Source organism: Geospiza fortis, unplaced genomic scaffold (genome assembly GCF_000277835.1).
Source record: "Geospiza fortis unplaced genomic scaffold, GeoFor_1.0 scaffold208, whole genome shotgun sequence".
NCBI classification, from domain to species: Eukaryota; Metazoa; Chordata; class Aves; order Passeriformes; family Thraupidae; genus Geospiza; species Geospiza fortis.
The window spans coordinates 1,400,963-1,421,956 of NW_005054468.1; the positions used below are offsets into that span (position 1 = coordinate 1,400,963).

Below are 20,994 nucleotides of genomic sequence, written 5' to 3' on the forward strand. Positions count from 1 at the left end.
CACTTTTTCTCTGGGTGGTCAGTAGCGCTTGGGCGCGAGTGAGGGGCCGCTTCGAATGTAACAAATTTAAGGCGGGATAATTTTTTTTAACCCGTTCTCTGTTTTAGCCTGATTCTATGTACAAAAGAACCGAAATTTTATAACTGACTTTTGTGAAAGCATAAATGTTAAAGAAACTTCCAGTGTGACCATTTATGAGACTCCCTGGCAGCCGCTTCCCAATGCCGCCTTCACATGGGCGGCTCCAGTGCCCGGATGTGTCCTCACTTATCTCCCCGCATACTCCTCTCGCGCAATCAGACTGGATTTCCCACAGCAGTCTCAGATGTCTTGTTTATTGACGGTGCAGGACCTGGTCCTCCGATGCTACCGAGCTACCTGCGGCAGACATATTCCTCAACAATAAAGCAAAAGGGTGGTTTGGAAAGTGGTAGGTCCTGAAAACTGTAATTTTTGCTTCAGCTGTGGTCCAGTGGTAGAAAGATCAGGAAAGGTCTAGACGGACCACAACTGAAGGTGATGGAGCAGTCAGTGTATTACAAAGCCAGTGAACATGGATGACAAGACCCTGATTTAGGGTGATGCTACAGAGTAACTCTCCATGAATTTTATTGCTCTTGTGTCTCATTGTTCCTCAACTAAACGCTGTCCCGATTGAATAGAATCCTTTAGCTGCTAGAATGCATTATAAGAGTCTTTTCATTGGCTTGTTTGGTTGGTTGGTTTGTTACTGTACAGTTCAGCAAAGATTTCAGGGGTGTAGTGTGCTTACAGAATGAGAACTCCATATTGGTGGTGAGCTCTTTGGCATTTGTCACTGTGTGGAAGGGAATGTATAAAATGCCAGAGTAGCAAAGAAGCCTTGTGCAGATATATATCTGCAGTTGAAGTAATGGGCAACAACCAGATTTTGTTCAGAAGCAGACCCATTATCCCAGTGGCCTTAAACTTAACAGTGTATCAATTATATTGGGTCATATAAAATCACATATAGATACTGTGAAAACAGTGATTAGTTTACTTATTAACAAGTTAACAAGTTTAGCGTTGCATTAACTGAGAAAACAGATTCAAGGTCTTGTGTCACACAATTAGTGTGAATTTGGAAAGTGTAAAACTGATTTAAGTAGCATGTGAGACATTAAACTATCACGTGTCTCCCCCTTGAAAAACGGCAGGCCTTTAATGGGAATAACGTTTCAGATTATGTAGGAATGACGGGGGGGTCAGCACGGTCGGGATGGATGGAGACGAGGGATCTCTGAAGCCAGGTCCTCTATTGGAAAGGGTATGGGTGCAGGGCCCTGCTGGGAGCTGCCAGCCACAGCTTGGAGCAGGCCCAAGAGAAGAGAGGGTTGGAGAGGATGAGAGGGTAAGAGCGTAAAAGCATAAGAGAGTAAAAGGGGTAAGAGCTAAGAGGCAAGAGCAAGAGTATGGAAAGAAAGAAAGTAAATAAGTAAGAGCTAAGACCATAGAAAAGTAAGTAAGTAAGCGAAGTTTGTGTTACAATACAATAAATAATCTTTTGTGTTGAATATTCCGATTCTCACTAACCAGTCTAGTACAAGACACAAATCCTATAGCATTTCCATACAGCCTATAAGAATCACTACATTACCATACTGTGCTACATTTTAAACCCTAAAAACTACTCTTTGAATCCCTTCTGCCAAGCTGGCAGGGTCTGCTCAGACCCTTGGACCTGCCTGCTTGCAGAGGGTCTTGTTTCATCAAAAGGAGATTACCTTCAGCCGGCCACATCATTGTTTTCCCGTTGTTCAGTAACTAAGGTATCTCAAAGGTTGCTTTCATTTCAATCCCGCTTATAGTTTCCATAGTCTCAAAATCTTTTGCCAGGCAGTCGTATTTATAAGGCTTTCCTGTTTCATCCTCCCCAACAAGATTATATGAACAACAGATTTTGCTGAAGGTGCTGTAGAGATGGAGCATGTGAATAAGCTTCTGTGATAGCTTTTTACAAGGTTTATGACTTCAACAGAGCTTGACTGATTCAGGTCCTCCCATTGCCAATATGTATCACCCTGCTTCTATCCTATTAATTACCCTGAGATATATTTTCTCTTGACAAGTCCAAGCAACTTATTTGCAGCACAGGGACATACAACAGAGGAAAGTGTTACATTCAAAAGAAATATTCTTCTTAGAAAGACAGTCACTGATGTTAAATTGTCCTATAGAAATGTCCTTGATGCATGGACTGTGTAAAGTCTAACAGTGCTGGGTTGCTCAGTTAGGATGATATGATGACATACAGTGTTGTAAACTGCATGTCAGATGCAAAGCATTAGGGGAAAAGAAAAGAGGATTGCCTTGGTCAGTAAAAACTATGGCAGGGCAATATTAGTGTTTTAAAATGCCCTCTTGGCAAAACTACCATCCTTAAAACAAAGGGTTCTAGTGCTGTGTGGGGAAAGTTGTTTTTTGAAGGTTTTTTTTTCCCTGAATCGGAAGCTAGTGCTCTTAATATCAGATTAAGATAGTCTTTGAGTTTTCAGATAGAAACCAAAAAAGTAGAGCAATTTATGTTCTTTATTTTGAAACAAAAAGAATTAATGAAGTCCTTGAATATTTGTTTGTTTCTGTAGTGTGGGGGAGGGGGAGGGGTTATTAATCATTGAGATGCATAGATTTGTTCAGTGTTCAAGTCAGGTATAAATACAAAACACTTGTATCCAAAAAATTTCAATGCAAAAATTGCTTCAAGAGAGCTGTAAGAGAATTTTTTCATGAAGCGTGACGTAACTTCAAACCTGTGTATAGAAACGAGCAACCATTTTTAGATATTTTTAGAATTCCTGACTATTAGTAATTGTCTAACTAATTGGTTAGAGACAAAGTTAGGAAACAGAATTTTTAAAAATTGTGATGTTCTGTGATCATTATGGTGTACAGCATGTGTCTTTGGATTATAGTTCCCCACTCTGAGTTAAAATGTAGAACCTTTTTCACTTACAAAAGGAATATGAAACTTTCTTGTCTTATGCCAAAACTGAAGAATTTGAGTGTCAGTGAAAGACGCTGAGACAGTTACATTGCCCATTAAAAATAATGGAGCTTACTTGAGTTTTACCTTTGAGAAAAGTAAAAAAACCTTTTTTTTTTTTTTTTTTTACTTCCATCAAACAGACCTTGCAGATTAATTGGAAGAGCACATAAATTACTTTACACAATTATTTGAGTGTCAAGGATGTCTGAGATCTTCTCATCAGAAAATGAAACAGTACTTTGGAGAAAGACACTTAAGAGCTCTGTATATTTTCCATTTTTCTTGTTTAGCTAGTTGAACTAAAATGTCATTATATGGTTCCTGATACTTGTAGCACCAGAGAGCAACACATCTATTTCCTTTTCTCTCACCACTATAATTCTGTCTATATCATAGAATATTCTATGTTGGAAAGAGCCTACAAGGATCATTAGGTCCAATTCTTAAGTGAAAGGTCCGTATGAGCATCAAGCCCACAACCTTGCTATTTGCTAATACCACTCTCAATCACAAGTTGTTTGTTTTCATCCTTTATGAAGTCCTTGTGGAATGACTTTCCGGTGATTTTGAGAAATGAAGACATAAGAGGTGAGCGCACTTTTCTGCTCTGATAGGAGGTTATCAAGGACCATGCTGCCTGCTGCCCCTGTATGCCATATTAAGCCCTTAAACCCTGAAACTATCCAGTTCTTTAGGTCTCTAAATCATGTTCTAGTCAGTATTATTTATGTTATCTGAGGACATCTTTGTCCAAATGTATCTTGTGAAAAATGCCAATCACTTGTTTTAAAATTTTAAAAGTTTAATAGTAATAAAATGGTTATAAAAATAGTAATAACAATTAGAGCAATATGAGCAAACTCAATGGACAGAGTTAGGACAATAAAGGACAATAAAAAAGAATTAAGGATGTCTGGATGCTTCCTGGGCATTAAGCCCCCAAAAAGCATACCTGCTAACAAAGGATTAAAAAGCAACAGCCTGTCGTATATTCATATATCTCATACATGAAGAAAACATTCCTTTTGAACTAGGGATTTTTCTGTTTATTTTCAACTTCTTCCCCCTTCCTCTTGTAAATCATTGTTTGGCTCCTCACAGTCTGGAAGAAGGTGGAAGGAGTCTGGTTCTTCCTGATAAGGAGGCAATAATTCTTCTCTTCGGGATTTTAGTGTCTTATTGCTGTTGTATCTGTGTGAAGAATTTCTTGATTATCTTATGCATTCCTTGAGCTAGTTACAAAAAGTATCTTACATCACATAGTTTCTATTTTAATATTACGTTATAGACTATATTTACCACACTACTTAAAAAGGATTCATACAGTACTACAAATTAATACAACATAGCACATATAGTATTCCTTTTAATATTTGCAAAGAGCCAATAATACGATATGCATTTTTCACATATCTATACTTACCCTTGCAGAGATCAAAAATCTTTTTCAGTAATCATTTCAAAAACCTCAGTTATATAATTTTCTTTTTAATGACTCTTCCCCTGCTGATATGCAAACTAGCTCTAGACTCTTGCAAAACTGCACAATATACCCTGCAAAGAATTTACAATTATACTTTGTAAACTTTTCTAAGAAAAAGTGATTCATTTTTTATTTATGTATGATTGGTACTTGACTGCTTTTGAGAATGCAGCTGAGTGCCTTTTTAGATAGATGCCTTTAAAAAATAGCCTAAGCTATTTAGGTCTACATAATTGTTACTTGAAATGTCTTCATTAGCTCTGCACAAAACTAATTGAGCTATTTTATTTAAAGAAATCTTTGTGAAAAAGACAGTATGATTTCTTGAACATGAAAGTGGTATCTATAGTGTGAAGGTAAAGAATACTTTGAAAGCTGAAAAATACTGCCTAAAACCAGGTTTTGAATGGAATGTGCCCCAGAGGAGATATGGAATGGCACATCCTATACTTGTGCAGTTACAGAGCCAGGGACTATATTCTATTCTACTCCTATTCTATTCTACTCCTATTCTATTCTATTCTATATTCTATTTTATTCTATTCTATTCTATTCTATTCTATTCTATTCTATTCTATTCTATTCTATTCTATTCATTCTTGTCACGATATTCCTACACTAAATACGTATCATAATTAAAATAATTTATTATATTTCTGTGTAAGTTTTTGCCAAAATGCCTTGAAGGGGCTACAAAATCCCATAATGTTTAACATTATTTTTTCATGTTTGTCTATTACCTTTTGGTCTTGTGGTACCAAAGGGCTCTGACAGTGCCAGGATCAATTACTTCTGTCCAAGACCATGAAATAATTAAGAGAGAGTGTGGATGTGCCTCGAAAGTGTCCGGCTGGCTCCACAGGCACACAAGCAGCTGTCAGAAGGAGTTCGAGCCCTCCCCAGCAAAAGGAGGGGAGGCTGCAGGGATCTGCCCAGAAGGGCGGGCACTGAAGCAACTTATAAAGGGTGGCCCAGAGGCGGAGTAAACCCGCCCTCAGACCAATAACAGAATGATACAACCAAACTGACAGAACATAACAACCAATCGAGGTAGAACATGGGAGGGAACTTAAGGAATTGCCCAATCACCCTCGGCCCTAGATGGAAGATTCTGGGGCTAAGGGAGGGGGCAGAGGGTGACGGGCAGGGGGGTTGCCTTGACAACATAGGCGGGATCAGTGGGTAACTACAGAAACCAAGGAGGGGCTTAAGGACTGATATAAAACTAGTAACAAAAAGGGCAGGAGTTGCTAAGTAACTAAAGAATTGACAGGGACAGCGTAGGAAAAAATGGGAGAGGGAGCCTGGGACAGGCGCCATCTTAAGTGCATTAAACGCAATGTAAAATAAACTGTGAAATAAACTTGAACCGTGAAAAAACACTTAACAATAAAACTGAAACTCATGAACTTGCCAAACCCACACCACAACAAGAGAGGCCACAAAATGCTACTGAAAAAAAACCCCAAAACTTTATGCTTTTTATTTTAAATAATAAACATAGATTTAAGATAATAAATAATAAACAGATATTTTAGATTTATTATTTAAAGATATTTAAATAATAAACATAGATTTATTAACACATAAATTTGTGCTCTTTTTGGAATAGAATTTTGGGGTGAAACTTGCTAGTAAAATCAGTGGAAATTTTTTTGCATTCCCTGCTTTTTTATTTTAAGGAGGGGAACAATAAGAATTAACAATAAATGTTTCTCTTTTTATTGAGCTTTTGTAAAATTGAGCTGCCAGATAGAGTCTGCTTTTATTATAACAGCTAGCTGCTGAAGGCAGACAAGCTATCTTAATTGATTTCAAAGAAGAAATAATTTTATATTGGCACTGAACACAACTGGATAGAAACTTTCTAACACAGTTTTAAGTATTAGAAAGCATGCATTCTTTAAGACAACTTGCTGGACACAAGGAACATTTTCTTCTAGTCTTTTGTAACCAAAGACAGGCAAGTAAGGCTTTTTGTTACACATATTGTTAACATATTTATCAGGCGATCCCAAGACAGGGAATAATGTCCTTTGACTCCATGATTCAGAAAGGCTGAACAAATGCTTTATTAAGCTATACTATCTTACACTAATTCTACACAAAATTACATACTAAAGATATACTGTACTAAAAGGATACTATACTAAAAAGATACTAAAGAATACTATACTAAAAATCCATGACTGTCTGCAGACAGTCACAACACAGCTTTGACCCAACTGGCCAAGGAATCAAAACAACTTTCACCAGTGTCCAATAACAAAATCACTTTCGGTAAACAATCTCCATAACACATTCCACATGTGCAAAGCAACAGGAGCAGTGAATAAAGGCAAGAATTGTTTTCTCTTCTTCTCTGAGGTTCTCACTGCCTTCCCCAGGAAAAATCCTGGGAGAGAGAATTATGTCTATCTCTGTTCAGAGAATGTGAATACCGCAGCTATTCTTGCTTGCTAGATGTATATTTGTTGCCCTGTTTTGCATAGTTCCATCCCTATCAGAAGTCTTTATTTGATCCTCAGCGGTCTCTTTCAGGGTCTATGGTGATGTTTGATGACCAAATTGTGGTGTCTGCTGGTTGACCACTAGTTCTGAGCAAGCACAATTTGATTCCAGCAATTTGCAAGGCTGTTTTTATCTATCTGTGCTCCCAAAGCTCAGCCCACTTCCCCAGGACTTCTCCAAGATCGTTCTGCCAGCATTCTGTTGCTTATTAGGTCATGGGATGTAGCAATGTATCATTTCCCTTATCAATATACAACTATATTTAAAAGAAAAGTGGCTTATAGCACCAATAAATTTACTTAAGGATTTTCAAATTACTTCTTGATACTGGTCCGAGATAATGCTTCTTTGGCAAGTTTTCCTCTACAATGGTATCTTTTGGTATTCTAATGAACATTTTTTTTTTCATTATTTTCATATTTATCTTCCGGTCTAACAGCTTCCAAAAGAATCTAGGCGATCTACCTACAGAGGAAAGCCAGAAGGAGTCCCAGCTTGTGTCATGCATTATAGGTGACCTTCTTTCATGTTCTCATGCTTCTTTTTTCTTAACTGAATTGATCCAAATCTGTGATACCTTCATGTTTTGAGCCTGTGGACCATTGCAGCCTCTTCCTCTGTCACAGAGACACTGTAAACTTCCTAGAGGCACTCTGCCTCTAAGCTGCAGTTAAATCATGTTGCTACCAAGCACTGTCTTCTGCAGTGCTTTGTGAAAATCTTCTGCTCTCTTCCTCAGAAATCACAGCTCTGTCCTGGACAAGCGATTAGCAAAAGGACAAAAATGCTCCAGTAGAGGGAGCACCATGAGTGCCATATATTGATTGTTCTTAATGACAATAGCTCATGTCTTTTCCAAGCAGCTCTGGTCTACACAGAGACTCACCTGCACAGATGTCCTACTCCTAGTAAAAGCTTTCTGGTTTTTATAGGACACATTCTTCATGCACCCGTGGTAGTCCTGTCCCTTCCTGGAAGCCCTGAATATTCTCTATAAGGATGAGTGGCCTATGGCTGTTTCCTGATGCTGAAAGCATGTATGATGTCTGCTGTTGAAAAAGGTTGGAGGCTAGGGCTTCAAAACAAATAGCACTTTTTCCCACTTTGATTACTTCTTAAAACTCTAATGTATCCATTCAGAGATTTACATTCATGACTCTCATTAAATGCCAGAAATTTTCTGATTAATAGCCACATTTAAGTATTCTCTAGGTTTGCATTACTCCTTGCCATTTAAAGTTATATATTTTCCTAGTTCTGAAACTTTGGTGTTTTGCTTGCTTGTATTTTTTATTGCAAAAGTATCAAGAATCCAATATGTTGTGTCAGTGGTGAAGTATAGTATCCATGGCTTTAATACACTCCCAAAAGATTATTTTCTTGAGATGGGAAACAAAGGGAACAGAAAAAAGCAAACTGAAAATATATTCTCTGACATTTTTCTTGTTTTGTCAAAAAGGGCTTGTTTTAAGAACAACAAAAAAAATTACAACAGTTCTATCAGTTACAGAAATCTATTTATTTCCTCTGTGAAACTGTGGAATGGTAACAAAATTTCTGCTTAGAACTCTTTGGATTATTTCTGGAGAATTAATTAAATCTCAGACACTTAGGTTCTTAGTATTATGCACACAACTAATTTACATCAAAACACACAAGATTACATGCAACTACTTTGAAGATGCAGAAAGTAGAGTTCATTATCAATTTTTTCTGTAATCATATAACAGATGGTGGTCTTAAAAGACTAATTGGTTTAACAGCTAACTGGTTTTCAATATAAAAGTGAGTTAGAAATTTTTTCAAACACAGCTTACACTCATGAATCAGGTGTCAAGAACCACAGTTTAGGGAGTTGGACCTTCATCACACTTTACTCTTTATCTTCAAAGACACATTGAATGAAAAGGAGAAATTAAGAGCAGACCATATAGGGATAATACCTGAAAATATGGAGATTGCTTGTTTCCTGATAATACTTCTAATTATTTTAAAATATTTGGAGTTGTCGCCTGTCAACAGTGAAATGCAAGAGACAGAAAAAAAAAATTAAATGGTAATATTTTGTTGAGAAATAAAAGTTTAGCAAAAGAGCCAATGAAGTGTGTCATATCAAGCAAGATGCAGCCAGAAAATACAGCCTTAAAGAAGGCAGAAAATGTCATAACAAGGCCTATCTAGAGAATACACCAAGACACAGATGTACTGTAAATAATGGATTATAAGGATGTAAACCAGCAAGATTGCCTTACACATCTGCATTATGTTCTTTCTCTAGATGGTCATATTATAGCAGAAAAGAGACCCTATGTTGCATACAGGCAGAGATATTGTCAAAGAAAAGCCTTATAATATATGGTTAGGCCCTGCAACTCCACTTAAGCTAGCAGTTAGCTTGCAACTTGATGTGAAAGATCATAAGAATGAAAGCCATTAGCACAACAAACCATTCTGGTAAGAGAATCATTTGCACCTGTAATAAACAAGAAATCTGTCACATGTGAATCAGTAAACAAAATATGTCAATTAAGCAAAAATAGAGAGATCTGACAGATGTACACACTGACCATTTACTGACCAATAAACTGAGTGTCAGTGTATCGTTAGCCAGTTAGGTGTATCACAGTGCCTTCTGATATTTCATATAAATATGAGATTTTTGAATAAAGAATGGGCTTTTCCTGCATGAAGAAACTGAGTCCTGTCCGATTATTACTACAACAAACCTAAATGCCATAACTAATTACTACCAAAAATTCAGTCTTCAATTGTGTGATTAAATGCTGTAATCCTTATAGTAATTTGGTATGGGAAGTAATTTGCTATGGTGAGTTTCCTCCTCTGTGTCTACCCTTCTTATCATTAACAGCCTTTCCAATAGGAAAGATTCAAGAGCGGCTTTGACAATTTTTCCTCACTCTTTTATGTACAAGTTCCTTACAGACAAATATAAAGTGAAACTGTTGACATTGCTAAATTAGGTTCTTATGAGTCATAGCACCTGTCTTTTCCATCTAAAGTAGATTAGATGAGTACTTTAGAAAAAGAGGGGGAGGGAAATGAACACATTAAAATATAGTCTGTTATGTGCAGTTTTATTTTAAAAATGTGCCTCTCAGAAAGCTTGAAAGTACCTTTGAAATTGTAATGTCTTTGTAATCTTCTAATATCAGGGAAAGATACTGATTTATGTATTTGAATCTGATACTTTATGATAGAAAATTGAGCTTGCAACCCTTTAACAATTATCTCTCACATTCAATGAATATTGTAATGCCAAAATTTTCCTATGTGAGAAAGCATGAGGTATCAGATCCAGGAGAAAACTAAGAGAATGTTTTCTCTGTGGATGAAGGTAATGCAGAAGTATGTTGACAGTAAGTGATGCCTGTAGTAGAACTGCTTTTCAGAACATACTTCAGACTCAGTCAGAATTTTACATGCTCATTTTAATGTCTCACTCACTCACTCACTCACTCACTCACTCACTCACTCACTCACTCACTCTCACTCACTCACTCACTTGCTTACTCACTCGAGTGTCTGCCTCTGAGAAATTTGTGACAGTTTATATATATTGATATCATTCATTGTACAAATTTCAAAATGTTATTTTGAAACAGAAGTATTTTTTTATGAAATCTTTAACAAAAAAACCCAATATTCTAAAATATAACTTAGTACTTCAGTAAGCAGAACCCTACTAGAAGCTGATATCATGCGCCATCAACACTGGCTAACATCTAGACTTCAAAAGTGTCTTTTGTATTGGTATGAGAGGCAAATCCCCACTGCTGTTGCCTCTATTCTCTGCAGAAAAACTGAGTCGATGGTGTTGATGCATGTAGCTTTGCTCCTCCTTTCACCTTCATGCATCATTCACCCTACCTTTCTCAACATGGTGTGCATTTTGCACCCCTCATTTATCAGCTCTGTCTCCTCCCATTCCTGATTGCATTAGAGGGCTGCAAGTAGGTTCCTTGTGCTTGTCTCTGGCAGAAACCACAGAAGTTAATAAAGGGTAACCTGCTCATGAACTCTGAGGCTCTGATGAGAAGAATGGTGATAGTACAGGTGGCATTGGTAGAGAAGGGACCTCGGGAGGGGAAGGGAGCAGGAGCTCAATGCAACTCAGTCCATCTCATAGACAGGTTATCAGTCACTCCTTTTCTTTCTGTAAGGCAAGCAATTCAGAGTCAGTTGAATAAAATGCTTTCAGACTGAGTCAGTAACTTCAATTCCAAATTATAGGTATAAAAGGTGATGATGTAAGGAAAGTAGCATGTGACCTCCTCTCTACCAGATAGTCTCTGGAGGTGTGTTCAGCAGTCTGAGGACATCTTGTACTCCTTCTTGTGTGCACCTCCCATCTGCTCTCCAAGCACAGCCACATTTAAAATGAGAATAAAGGTGAAGAAAGGGTCATGGGATAGAAAGAGGATTTTGAAATTTCTAAGAAGTGTGCGTTTCTGTATGCATTCCTGTCTTCCACAGAGTACAGGAGTTGTGAATTCCCAGGGGCAAGAAATTAGGCAAGGAAGACAAAATAGCATGGCTGAGCTGGTTAGACTAAAGGGAAAAAAGCAAATTCACAGGAGGCTGAAACAAGTACAGGTGACCTGAGAAGAGTATAGACATGTATGATTGTTTAGGGATGGGATGAGGAAGACCAAGGTGAAACTGGAACGGAACCTGGCAAGAAACACAAAAGGAAGGGCTTTCTACAGGTGTAGAAAAGGAAGGTCAAAGTGGGTGTATCTTCCCCAATACACAATACTGGAAAACTGGTAACAGCTGGTGAGAAGCCTGAGGTACTCAACAGTTTTTTACCTCAGTCTCAATGACCCTCTCTGTTCCCTCACCTCTCAAGTCAGTAAACAGCAGGATGGGGGCTGGAAGAGCATACTGCCTCTGACTGTAAGTAAAGATCAGGTTTGTGACTGCCTGAGAACCCTGAATATACTTAAGTCTGTTGCAATGTGACGAGATGCATCCTGAAGGAGAGGATGAGATGGGAGGAGTCCTGAGGGAGCTCATTCATGTGGTTGCCAAGGCACTATTTGAAAAGTCATGGCACTCAGATGAATTCCCAGGCGACTGGGAAAGGGAAACATTGTATCCATCTTTAAGAAAGGTAGAAAGGAGCATCCTGGGAACTATCAGCCTGTCAATCTCACCTCTGTACCTGGGAAGATCATGAAATAAATCCTTGCCAGAACCTCTACTAAGGCACACAGAAGACAGAGAAGCACAGCTTCACCAAGAGCAAGTCTTGCCTGATGTTGGTTGATGTTTTATGATGGAGTGGCTACATCAATGAACAAGGGAAGGGTACCAGATGACATTTATCTGGACTTCTGTAGAGATTTTGGCACGGTCTCCCACAGCTTCCTTCTCTCTAAATCATATTTGAAGAGGACAGTTAGCTGGATAAGAAAGTGATTGGATCACTTCCAAAAGTAGTGGTCACTGGCTGGAGGGAAAAGTGACAAAGGTGAAGGGTTTTAGTGCACCCTCAGCAATTTTGCAGATGGAACCAATTTGAGAGGTATGGTTGACACACCTAAGGGACAGGAAAACATCCAGAAGGACCTGGACAAGCTCAAGAAGTAGTCCATGGGAATCTCATGAGAGCTATGAAGATGATGAAGGATCTCAAGGCCAAGGCTCCAGGGAGTTTGAAGAGCAGTTGAGGTCACTTGTACTGTACTGTACTCAGCCTGAAGAAGAGGAGATGAGAGGACACTTCATCACACTCTGCAGCTTTCTTGTGAGGGGAAGAAGAGGGGCAGACACTGATCTCTTCTTTGTGGTTACCAGTGACAGGACCCAAAATAGGCTCCCCAAGGATGTGGTCACAGCACTAGACCTGACAGAGGTGAAGAAGTATTTGTACAATGGTTTCAGGTCTATGGCGTGATTCGTGGGGGATGGTTCTGTGTAGGCTCAGGTGTTGGGTTCTGTGATCCTTGTGGGTCCCTTCCAACTTAGCATTTCCTGTGATCCTGTATATTAACACATTGAACTTTGTGTTTTGTGAGATTTCTCCACTCCTGACAGATAAAGACTGCAACCATTGCTTCAACCAACAGACACCAAAATTACAACAACCAAGTCCCATTGTTGGACCCATGGGGGATGACTATATACACCTTTCTACTCTATCTTCTTTTCTTTCTTTTCTTTCTTTTCTTGTTTTACATTTTGTTAAGTGCTATTTTTCTACTTTTTTATTACTACATTATAATATGTTATAACCAAAATGGCTACATAACTGCTTTCCACTGCAACCAAATTGTTCTAAAATAAATCCTAAATATCTATTTAGAAACACTGATTCACCTTTCAGGGTGGGTCATAAGAGGGTGGGTCATAAGAGAGAGTGCTGAGGCACTGGAACACATTGCCCAGAGAAATTGCAGATGATCTCAGGGATTTGAATTGAGATGCCCAACAGTCAAAATGCAAGCATTTTCAAAAGCATTCAAAAGCAGCACCTCCGGCTGCTGGTGTGAAGTTAGCCTTTCCCAGCACTTCAGTGAAACTCTTTATACCTGTGGCCCCTGACTTTGGAGCACGGAGGCTAAAAAGGAAGAACATACTACCATTGTTTCTTCTCTCATTTCTGCTGATCTTCCTCTTATTTCCATGCTGCTGCTATCTCCTACAAACAAGAAAGCGGAAAAGAGTATAAAGTCCAAATTTGTAATATGCTTCAAATAAAATAACATATTTTTTGTGCATGAAGTTGAAACACCTTATAAAATGAATCTACTGCTTTGTGATAGCTATACCATAGCTACAAGGTTGTTTGGTGTGGATTTTCTTAGAGGAATTTAATTTTTCTTTATAGCAAGGATCTCCTTGCTGCATTACCCTAAAGAATTGCATGTGTCAAATGAAGAGCCCTTTAGGTGTCAGTCAAATGTAGCACCCTAAAATATAACATAATTTTCAAAAGGGAAAACAAAGAAACCCAACCCAAAGTATTCAGTATATTAGAAAAACACCAAGAAGTCTCTGATGCTTAATGTTTTATTAAATAGGCAGCAAATAATACAACAGTAGCTTTGACTGCGGTGTTGCCAGGTGTTTTGTGTTCTCAAGCACAAAACTCTTGCTTTGCTTGTTGCAGAGTTCTTTTGTCTAAAGATTTTGGCTTTTTATGGGAGATCAAATGCCTTTTCTCTTCACAGCTGCAGCATGCTGAGAACCAGATATATTTCACAGACATGAACCTGCAAACAGACTGGCCTACCTGCACCAGTGAAGTCTAAGAATCTTATTGGGAAATTTGATTTGCACCAGTTCATCTGTAATACTTGTCTTCATCATACTCCGTGTGGTTTCAGTTTGTAGTGCTTTAAGAAAGGAAAGAACACAAAAGAATGCAAAAGAAAAAAATAACAAAAACAAAGGCCCACAACCCAACAAAAAACCAAGACACCACTGACAAATGGACAAGAGGGAATTTTTCATCACCAAATAAGTGTTCACAGGTTAATTTGTTAAAAAAATAAACAGTGAAAAAATTATTAAAAATACCATTATCTATTGTTGATACCCCTAGCAGTTGGAGGGCTGTAGGAATATGGTGTATTTAATGCCTTTTTCATGGCATGTCAATATATTTCTTTGCTAGCATGATCTGTGGAAGGTTCTGCCCAAAGCCAGTGTTACTCATGGATGTGTTGGTTTTGCTCAGCTTGGTTTTCGGTAGTGGGGAGGTCACAGAGGTGGCTTCTGTGAGATGCTGCTAGAAGATTCCACCATGTCTGGCAGAGCCAATCCCTGATGGCTCACAAGATGGACATGTTGCTGGGCAAAGCTGGGCTAATTAGAGAGGTTGGTAACGTGTCTGTGATGACATATTTGAAAACAAAGTACACACAGTTTTCTTCTAGTCAGAGAAGAGGAGGAGGTGATAACCTCCTTTTCATGTGAGGGAAAACAACATGGTGACACCAAAGTCGGTGGAGTAGGAGAGGGAGGGGTGCCAGAGCCAAGATTCCCCTGCAGACCGTGGTGATGACCATGGTGAAGCAGGTTGTCCCTGTGCAACACATGAATCCACAGGGAATGCAGAGATCCACTCTCAGCCCATGTTGGAGGTGCTCAGGCTGGAGTGGGTGAATGCCTGGACATTCAGTGGGAGAGCTGGGGCAGAAAGAGGGCCCTTGCTTCCAGGCTGGAGCAGCCTGTCCTTGGAGGACTGCACTTCGTGGAAGAATGACTCATGCCACAGCAATTCCGGGAGGACTGTGTGGCCGTGGGAGGGATTCACGTTCCAGCAATTTTGAGAGAATTGCTGCTCATGAGATTCGACCATGCTGGAGTACTTCAGGGAGAGCTGTCTCCTGTCTTTATAGAGCATGACTCAGCACAAATTACCACAACTCCATCAGAAGGGTGCAAGAGAGATTTATTACAGCAACATGTTGCTTTTGTACTCTTTCAAGATATTTACATTTACTTAACATACACATTCACTGCTCATTGGTTATAGGAAGGAAACAAAGTTCTCCGTGGGTGACCAAGGAGTCTGTGTCTGTTAACTTTCTCTCCTTCATCACATCTCCATGGTGACAACCTTGGTGTCTTCCTCAGGAGAGATATGGGGCTTTCCTTTATCTTCAGGAGGCCTTTGCTGGCTCACAAGAACATCACAAAATGCCTTTCCTATAATTCCCCCTTTTTGTATTTGACCCGCAAATACAACTGCTAAGGACTTCTGCAGGGCCCTTGCAAAAATCCAAGCAGACAGAGGATCCATTCTTCATTCACTTACAGATAACCAACTTCTACCAACTCCACAACACACACACTCTCAAAATCTTAACATTCATATACAAACAAAGCACATAAAGACAGATCTTCAAATACCATTACAGCCCTCACAATTTCCAGATGACACATTCGTAGCAGAATGACACCTTCACCTCTAATCAAATAACTTTCTCCCACACAGAATCACAGACCAAGTCATCTGCCTAGTCACCACTTAGAACCAAGTTGCATCCACTTAACTTTACAACTGGTTGCTGCTATCATAATGGGCAACCAACCTAGTTGGTTGCACAACCAACCTAGTTCAACTCAAAGTGTGGACTTCAGCTACTAATTCAATCCCTATGCAAAAACAACACTTCTCCCTCAGGTACATCAAATTCCCCTATTTTGGGACCGTCGGTGCCCTGCAAAAGGAAATGGTACAAAACACATTTCTCAGAACTACCCACTGTGGTCTCGTCCCGCAGCCACTGGAGCTGACGGGGGCCGGGGATGCCAAGGAGCTTTATTGACCCAGGCGGGGCCAGTAACAGTGTCAGGGAAAAACCGTTGGGGATGCACTTATAAAGGGGAAGGGTGTAACGGAAGGAGACACGAGGGTGTAACTGGTGGAAGGAGCAAACCATTATGAGGGAGAACATGGGGGGGAACCAAAGGTCAAACCAAATTCTTAACTTATAAAAAATAACCAACTTTACAAAAAACCCTATATAAAACACACAATGCTACAACCCACCCCTCTGTAAGAGAATTCAAAGAAAAGAAGAAAAAGTAACGTCCGCTAACTGAACTTTTGGATTTTCTGCATAAGCCTATAATTACCTTTACTCTGTCTTGAATTACCATCTTTATCACACATTCCTTGAGGGTCCATGCTTCCATCCACTTAATAACCAATGCAATTACCTACTCATTTTTCTTCCACTGTAGAACCACCCATCCTGTCCTTTTCTGTGTGCTCCAAATAAGGTTTAAAATAACGGGCAGGGACCCATCGAGGGCCATTTTTTGTTAAAACACATGCATATCCTCTTCCTCATGTTACTAATTCCACTGGGCCAGTACACTTTCCCATGATACATAAAACATTAGCTAGTAGTACTAATACTTCAAACACTTCCATTCTCTAATGCAAGGTCCAGCTTTTAGAAGGAATGATAATGCTCTTAAAAAGGAAAAGTTGGCAACTTGAAGGCTGATATAAACTAATCACAAAAGAATATTTGACCTGAGGAAAGGAATCTGGGAATATTCAAAGTACCACCAGTTGCTGAAATTGTGATTGGCTGTAGTATCTTTTTATCAAATAGTCAGGAAAAGGCATTTTTATAATTAGAATAATTACAATAATAGGGTAAGTATATAGCTGTCTATGAGTGACAAGTTATCTTGGAAACAAAGCTGTAATTACAAAAAAAAATTATCTCTACCAAGTAAAGGGAAAGAATTTTATCTAACTTCAGTAAGAAACAGTAAGTTGTGAGACTTATGAGTATTTGCTTTAGCACACCTTAATTTGCTCAGTGTGTTTGTTTTGCCAGAATTTTTTTGTTTCTTCTAGTATTACCTTTTGAAAATCACAATTTTTTATACTGAGCCTCAGAATTTCTTTAAGTTCTCCAAATCATATTAATTTCTTATATTCTGCAAAGCATCAAAAATAAATTCTGCTGCATGCTGTTGCAGACTGAAGAGACTGAAGGGACAATGCAAAATGCAATGTAAAAGTAGAAATGAACTGCATTTCTCATTTTCTTATTTTCTTATTTATTGAACCAGTGAGTTCTCACATTTCTTCCTTGGAGATTAAACTCCGTTTATTTTAAACCATCACCACACTTCTATTGTTTTGTGTGCTGGAGGTTTCTGGACTGGTAGCACTAAGCTGGCCTGACTAGAACCATAGACCTACAGACTTTAATGGCTGTATAAGGAAGAGTTGGACTGTAACAGAGATGATGTTAGGAAGCTTTTGAGTTGTAAATATCTGTTGGATAGTTTGACCAGAATCCTCACCAACCATACCATTCAGACAAATATTTCAGTGTAATTCTTATTTCCATTAACATTCCATTTAGAAGACAGGGTGTTTAAATCCTCTTCAAACATCTTTTCTTCAGTCTGGAAACAAGCATATCTATAGACTTATGGAGGAAATACTGAAAATATTATGAATTCTCTGTGCTGTTCTCCATAACAACATTTGTATGAAGGCACAGGAAATTCTTTTCTGTATGCATTTTTTCAGTCCCTATTTTTATCACTTCTCTAAACCAAATCCACGGGTTTTGCACCACAATTGCAAAAGGTCCTGCTAACAAAATAGTTCCCAGCACAAACCTGGTACACAAAGTGGTAGGGTAAACTGTACCCTACCACTGTAATCTTTTTGTCATTCGGTGGAGTGGCAAAGGCTCTCAGGAAGTGCTAGCATCAAACCATGATTGCTAGTCTGCACAATGGAGATAAACACAAGGCTTAGTATCTGTACCCTAAACCTATCTGTTTAGGGTACAGATACCATACCCTAAACACAAATTGTAGGCAAAAGCCTTTGCCAGTCAGGGGTACTGACTGGCCAAAATAAGGACTCCTGGAGCCTCTCGGGGGTATGCTGTGACTGTGTTTCTAGAGTTAAGTCCTTGGAGACTGCTCTTTGAGTCATCCTGGAACACATGTGTGGGAGCTGCCAACTCTAGCATTTCAATTTTATACAAATACCCAATTTATCCCCATCATCAGGGCCTTTTATGTCTAGAAAAACAGCAGCCCACAAAATACAGATTTGTTTATTTTAAACATTGTGCTCTAGAAAGTAAAACTGATTGTAGTTACAAGATAGTTTACAGTCCTGGAGAATATTGGTATTAATGCCCTTCTGCAGTGGGTCATTCTCTGATAAATGTACCATAATATACTCCCTTGATTTTAGGGTTAGCTTATTGATCTGTATTGTGATAATACTGTACATTGAAAAAAGTATATACAATATGTACTATGCATTAAAAAAAAAAAGGTTCTGCTAGTATTTTCAGCCAGGAAATGAATCATTATGTGGCTAATCAGTGGTCTCACTTATTTTCTATGTTAATGTACATACTTCATGGAGGTTTTCCATTAATTAAAGCCTGATGGAAAAGAAGCATGTTTTGGTTTGGGTTTTTTTCTTGGCAATGCATAGGGATGTAGCAAAACACAAGGCATTTGATGGAACATAAATGAGCCACTTTCTCCATCTACATTTTTCTTTTCCCATTTTTCAAAAGGAGAGGTACTTAATAAATAGTGGCTCTTGCCACTATATACACACAGTGATGTAGAAAAATTACTCTCAGTGTGATGAGCAGGTTTGCAGCAGTTTTTTTAGAAAATCAATCTGCAGTTAACTGTCTCACTGCTGTATATTTGCATTTGAAATATGTTTTTCAGAAAAGTTTTGCCAATAGGTCTACCAAAACAATCAGTATAACATTAATTCTTTTATCTTTCCTTCTATTAAAGTTTTAATACATATTTAAGTGTTTCCCAAAGACACAGTGTGAAGTAAGCAACATGTTAATTTTTTTTTAAATTAAATTTTAAAAATACATTTAAAAACAGAGAGAAGGAAAAGAAAAGCAGAGATTTGTTTAAGTGAAATGGCAAAAACTAAGTATGAATCAAGTAAATATGTAGAAATCTGGAGAAAGAGCTAGCACCAGATTTGGAAGCTGATTAAGAAAAGCTGAATTTTGATGGCCTAATTTTAGAAATATGAAATTTTTCCATCACCATACTAGACAAAGAGATTTCACAGCAGATTTTTACTGTTGATTTTACTGTACCTTTCAATCTCCCTAACCTGGAGAACATTAAAATTATACTTAGACCTAAAGATCCTAGTCACTTTATATCTCTGCCTTTCTGATGTGCAGAACTGTCAGTGTCAGAAAGGCTTGTCCCCAGTGCCTATCTGGAGTGGATGGTAGCCGGATTCAGTCAGGACAACCACACAGAAGCTAACTTAAAAGACCGGCTCATCACATGGTCCAGAAAACCAGAGTAAACTGAGAAAAGTACATTGAGAAGACTGCAGATCAAATCCTAATGTGTACATCCTTTTTTACAAAAGAACAAATCCATTTAGAAAAAGAAGAAAAAATGTAAAACTGGACTAGGATAGGAAAAGTGAAGTTTGAGACACAAAGCACTGCTTTGTATTTCCTGTGGTGAGTTCAAGCATTTTTGAGCTTTCCAGCCTTTATTTAGCTCATTTCTGCTGAGCCCTTCCTGAACTACAAATTCCAGTAGCTGAAAGAGCATTTTGGCTGGTAGTCCAAACCTTGAACTTACGCATGAAGTGAGTCTGACCCCTCATAGAGTCCTTGGCCCTCTCCACTACATGCAGCTGAAACAAACTGTTTTTCACAGTGATGCAGTTCTTACACTCTACCATTATTATTCTTTTTGATGTTCCTCAAAGGTGATGAAGCTTTTTGTTATTATTATATTATTATTTTACTATTTCATTTATTTTATTATTTTTATTATTATATTATTATTTTTAATGGTTTTGATGAAATGTATTGATTTCAGCACTTGTATGTTATTTTTTTCTTTTATTGTCTTTCCTTTCATAGTTGCTTTTCTTTACTTAGACTCTATCCCAAATTCCTCAGTATTGGGCTAATACAGAGAAGTTCAGGTATGAGAACATTTCTGAATGTTTACAATGCAAAGAACGTAAGTAGCATGCATTCAGCTCATCTTGAAGGTCTTTCTTGCACCTGAACTTGCACTTCTCATATATATACACAAAACAATAAACTGTATTGAAGCTGGTGATTGAAGTGGCTTAAAAGGACTAACAAGAAATGGCTTACCTATCCACCTAGTAGGGCGCTAAAAGCTACATTCACTGCTAAATCATATTAGCAATTCTCTAATATCTTTCCACAGACAGTGCATTTCACAGGAGTGCACTTTCATGACTCATTCAGTAATTTGTAAAAATGTATTATTTTCTATTTAAAGGATTATTAGATGACCTGAAAAATATTGGATTGTGCTTTTATTGAAAAGACTCACAGTTATTTAATGAATGATTTTGACCAAGTTCATTAAAAACATTTACTTTTTTCACTGCATAAATTATAGAAATCATCTGGTATTTTGTGTAGTCTTGTTATAGGTAAAATTAAGTTAAATTAGGGTATAGTTCAAT

At 38.2% G+C, this 20,994-nt stretch overlaps 1 protein-coding gene across 1 annotated transcript in view; it reads right to left on the reverse strand.

Moving 5' to 3' along the window:
* FAM174A (family with sequence similarity 174 member A) overlaps nt 1-16,417 on the reverse strand; it is a 25,613-nt gene extending 9,196 nt beyond the window's left edge. Inside the window, exons 1-2 of the mRNA XM_031062827.1 lie at nt 16,237-16,417; nt 13,556-13,665 (exon numbers count right to left, since the gene is read on the reverse strand). Of these exons, the coding sequence (XP_030918687.1) occupies nt 13,556-13,665; nt 16,237-16,417 (291 nt within the window). The remainder of the gene's footprint in view (nt 1-13,555; nt 13,666-16,236) is intronic.
* Between the last annotated feature and the right edge of the window lie 4,577 nt (nt 16,418-20,994).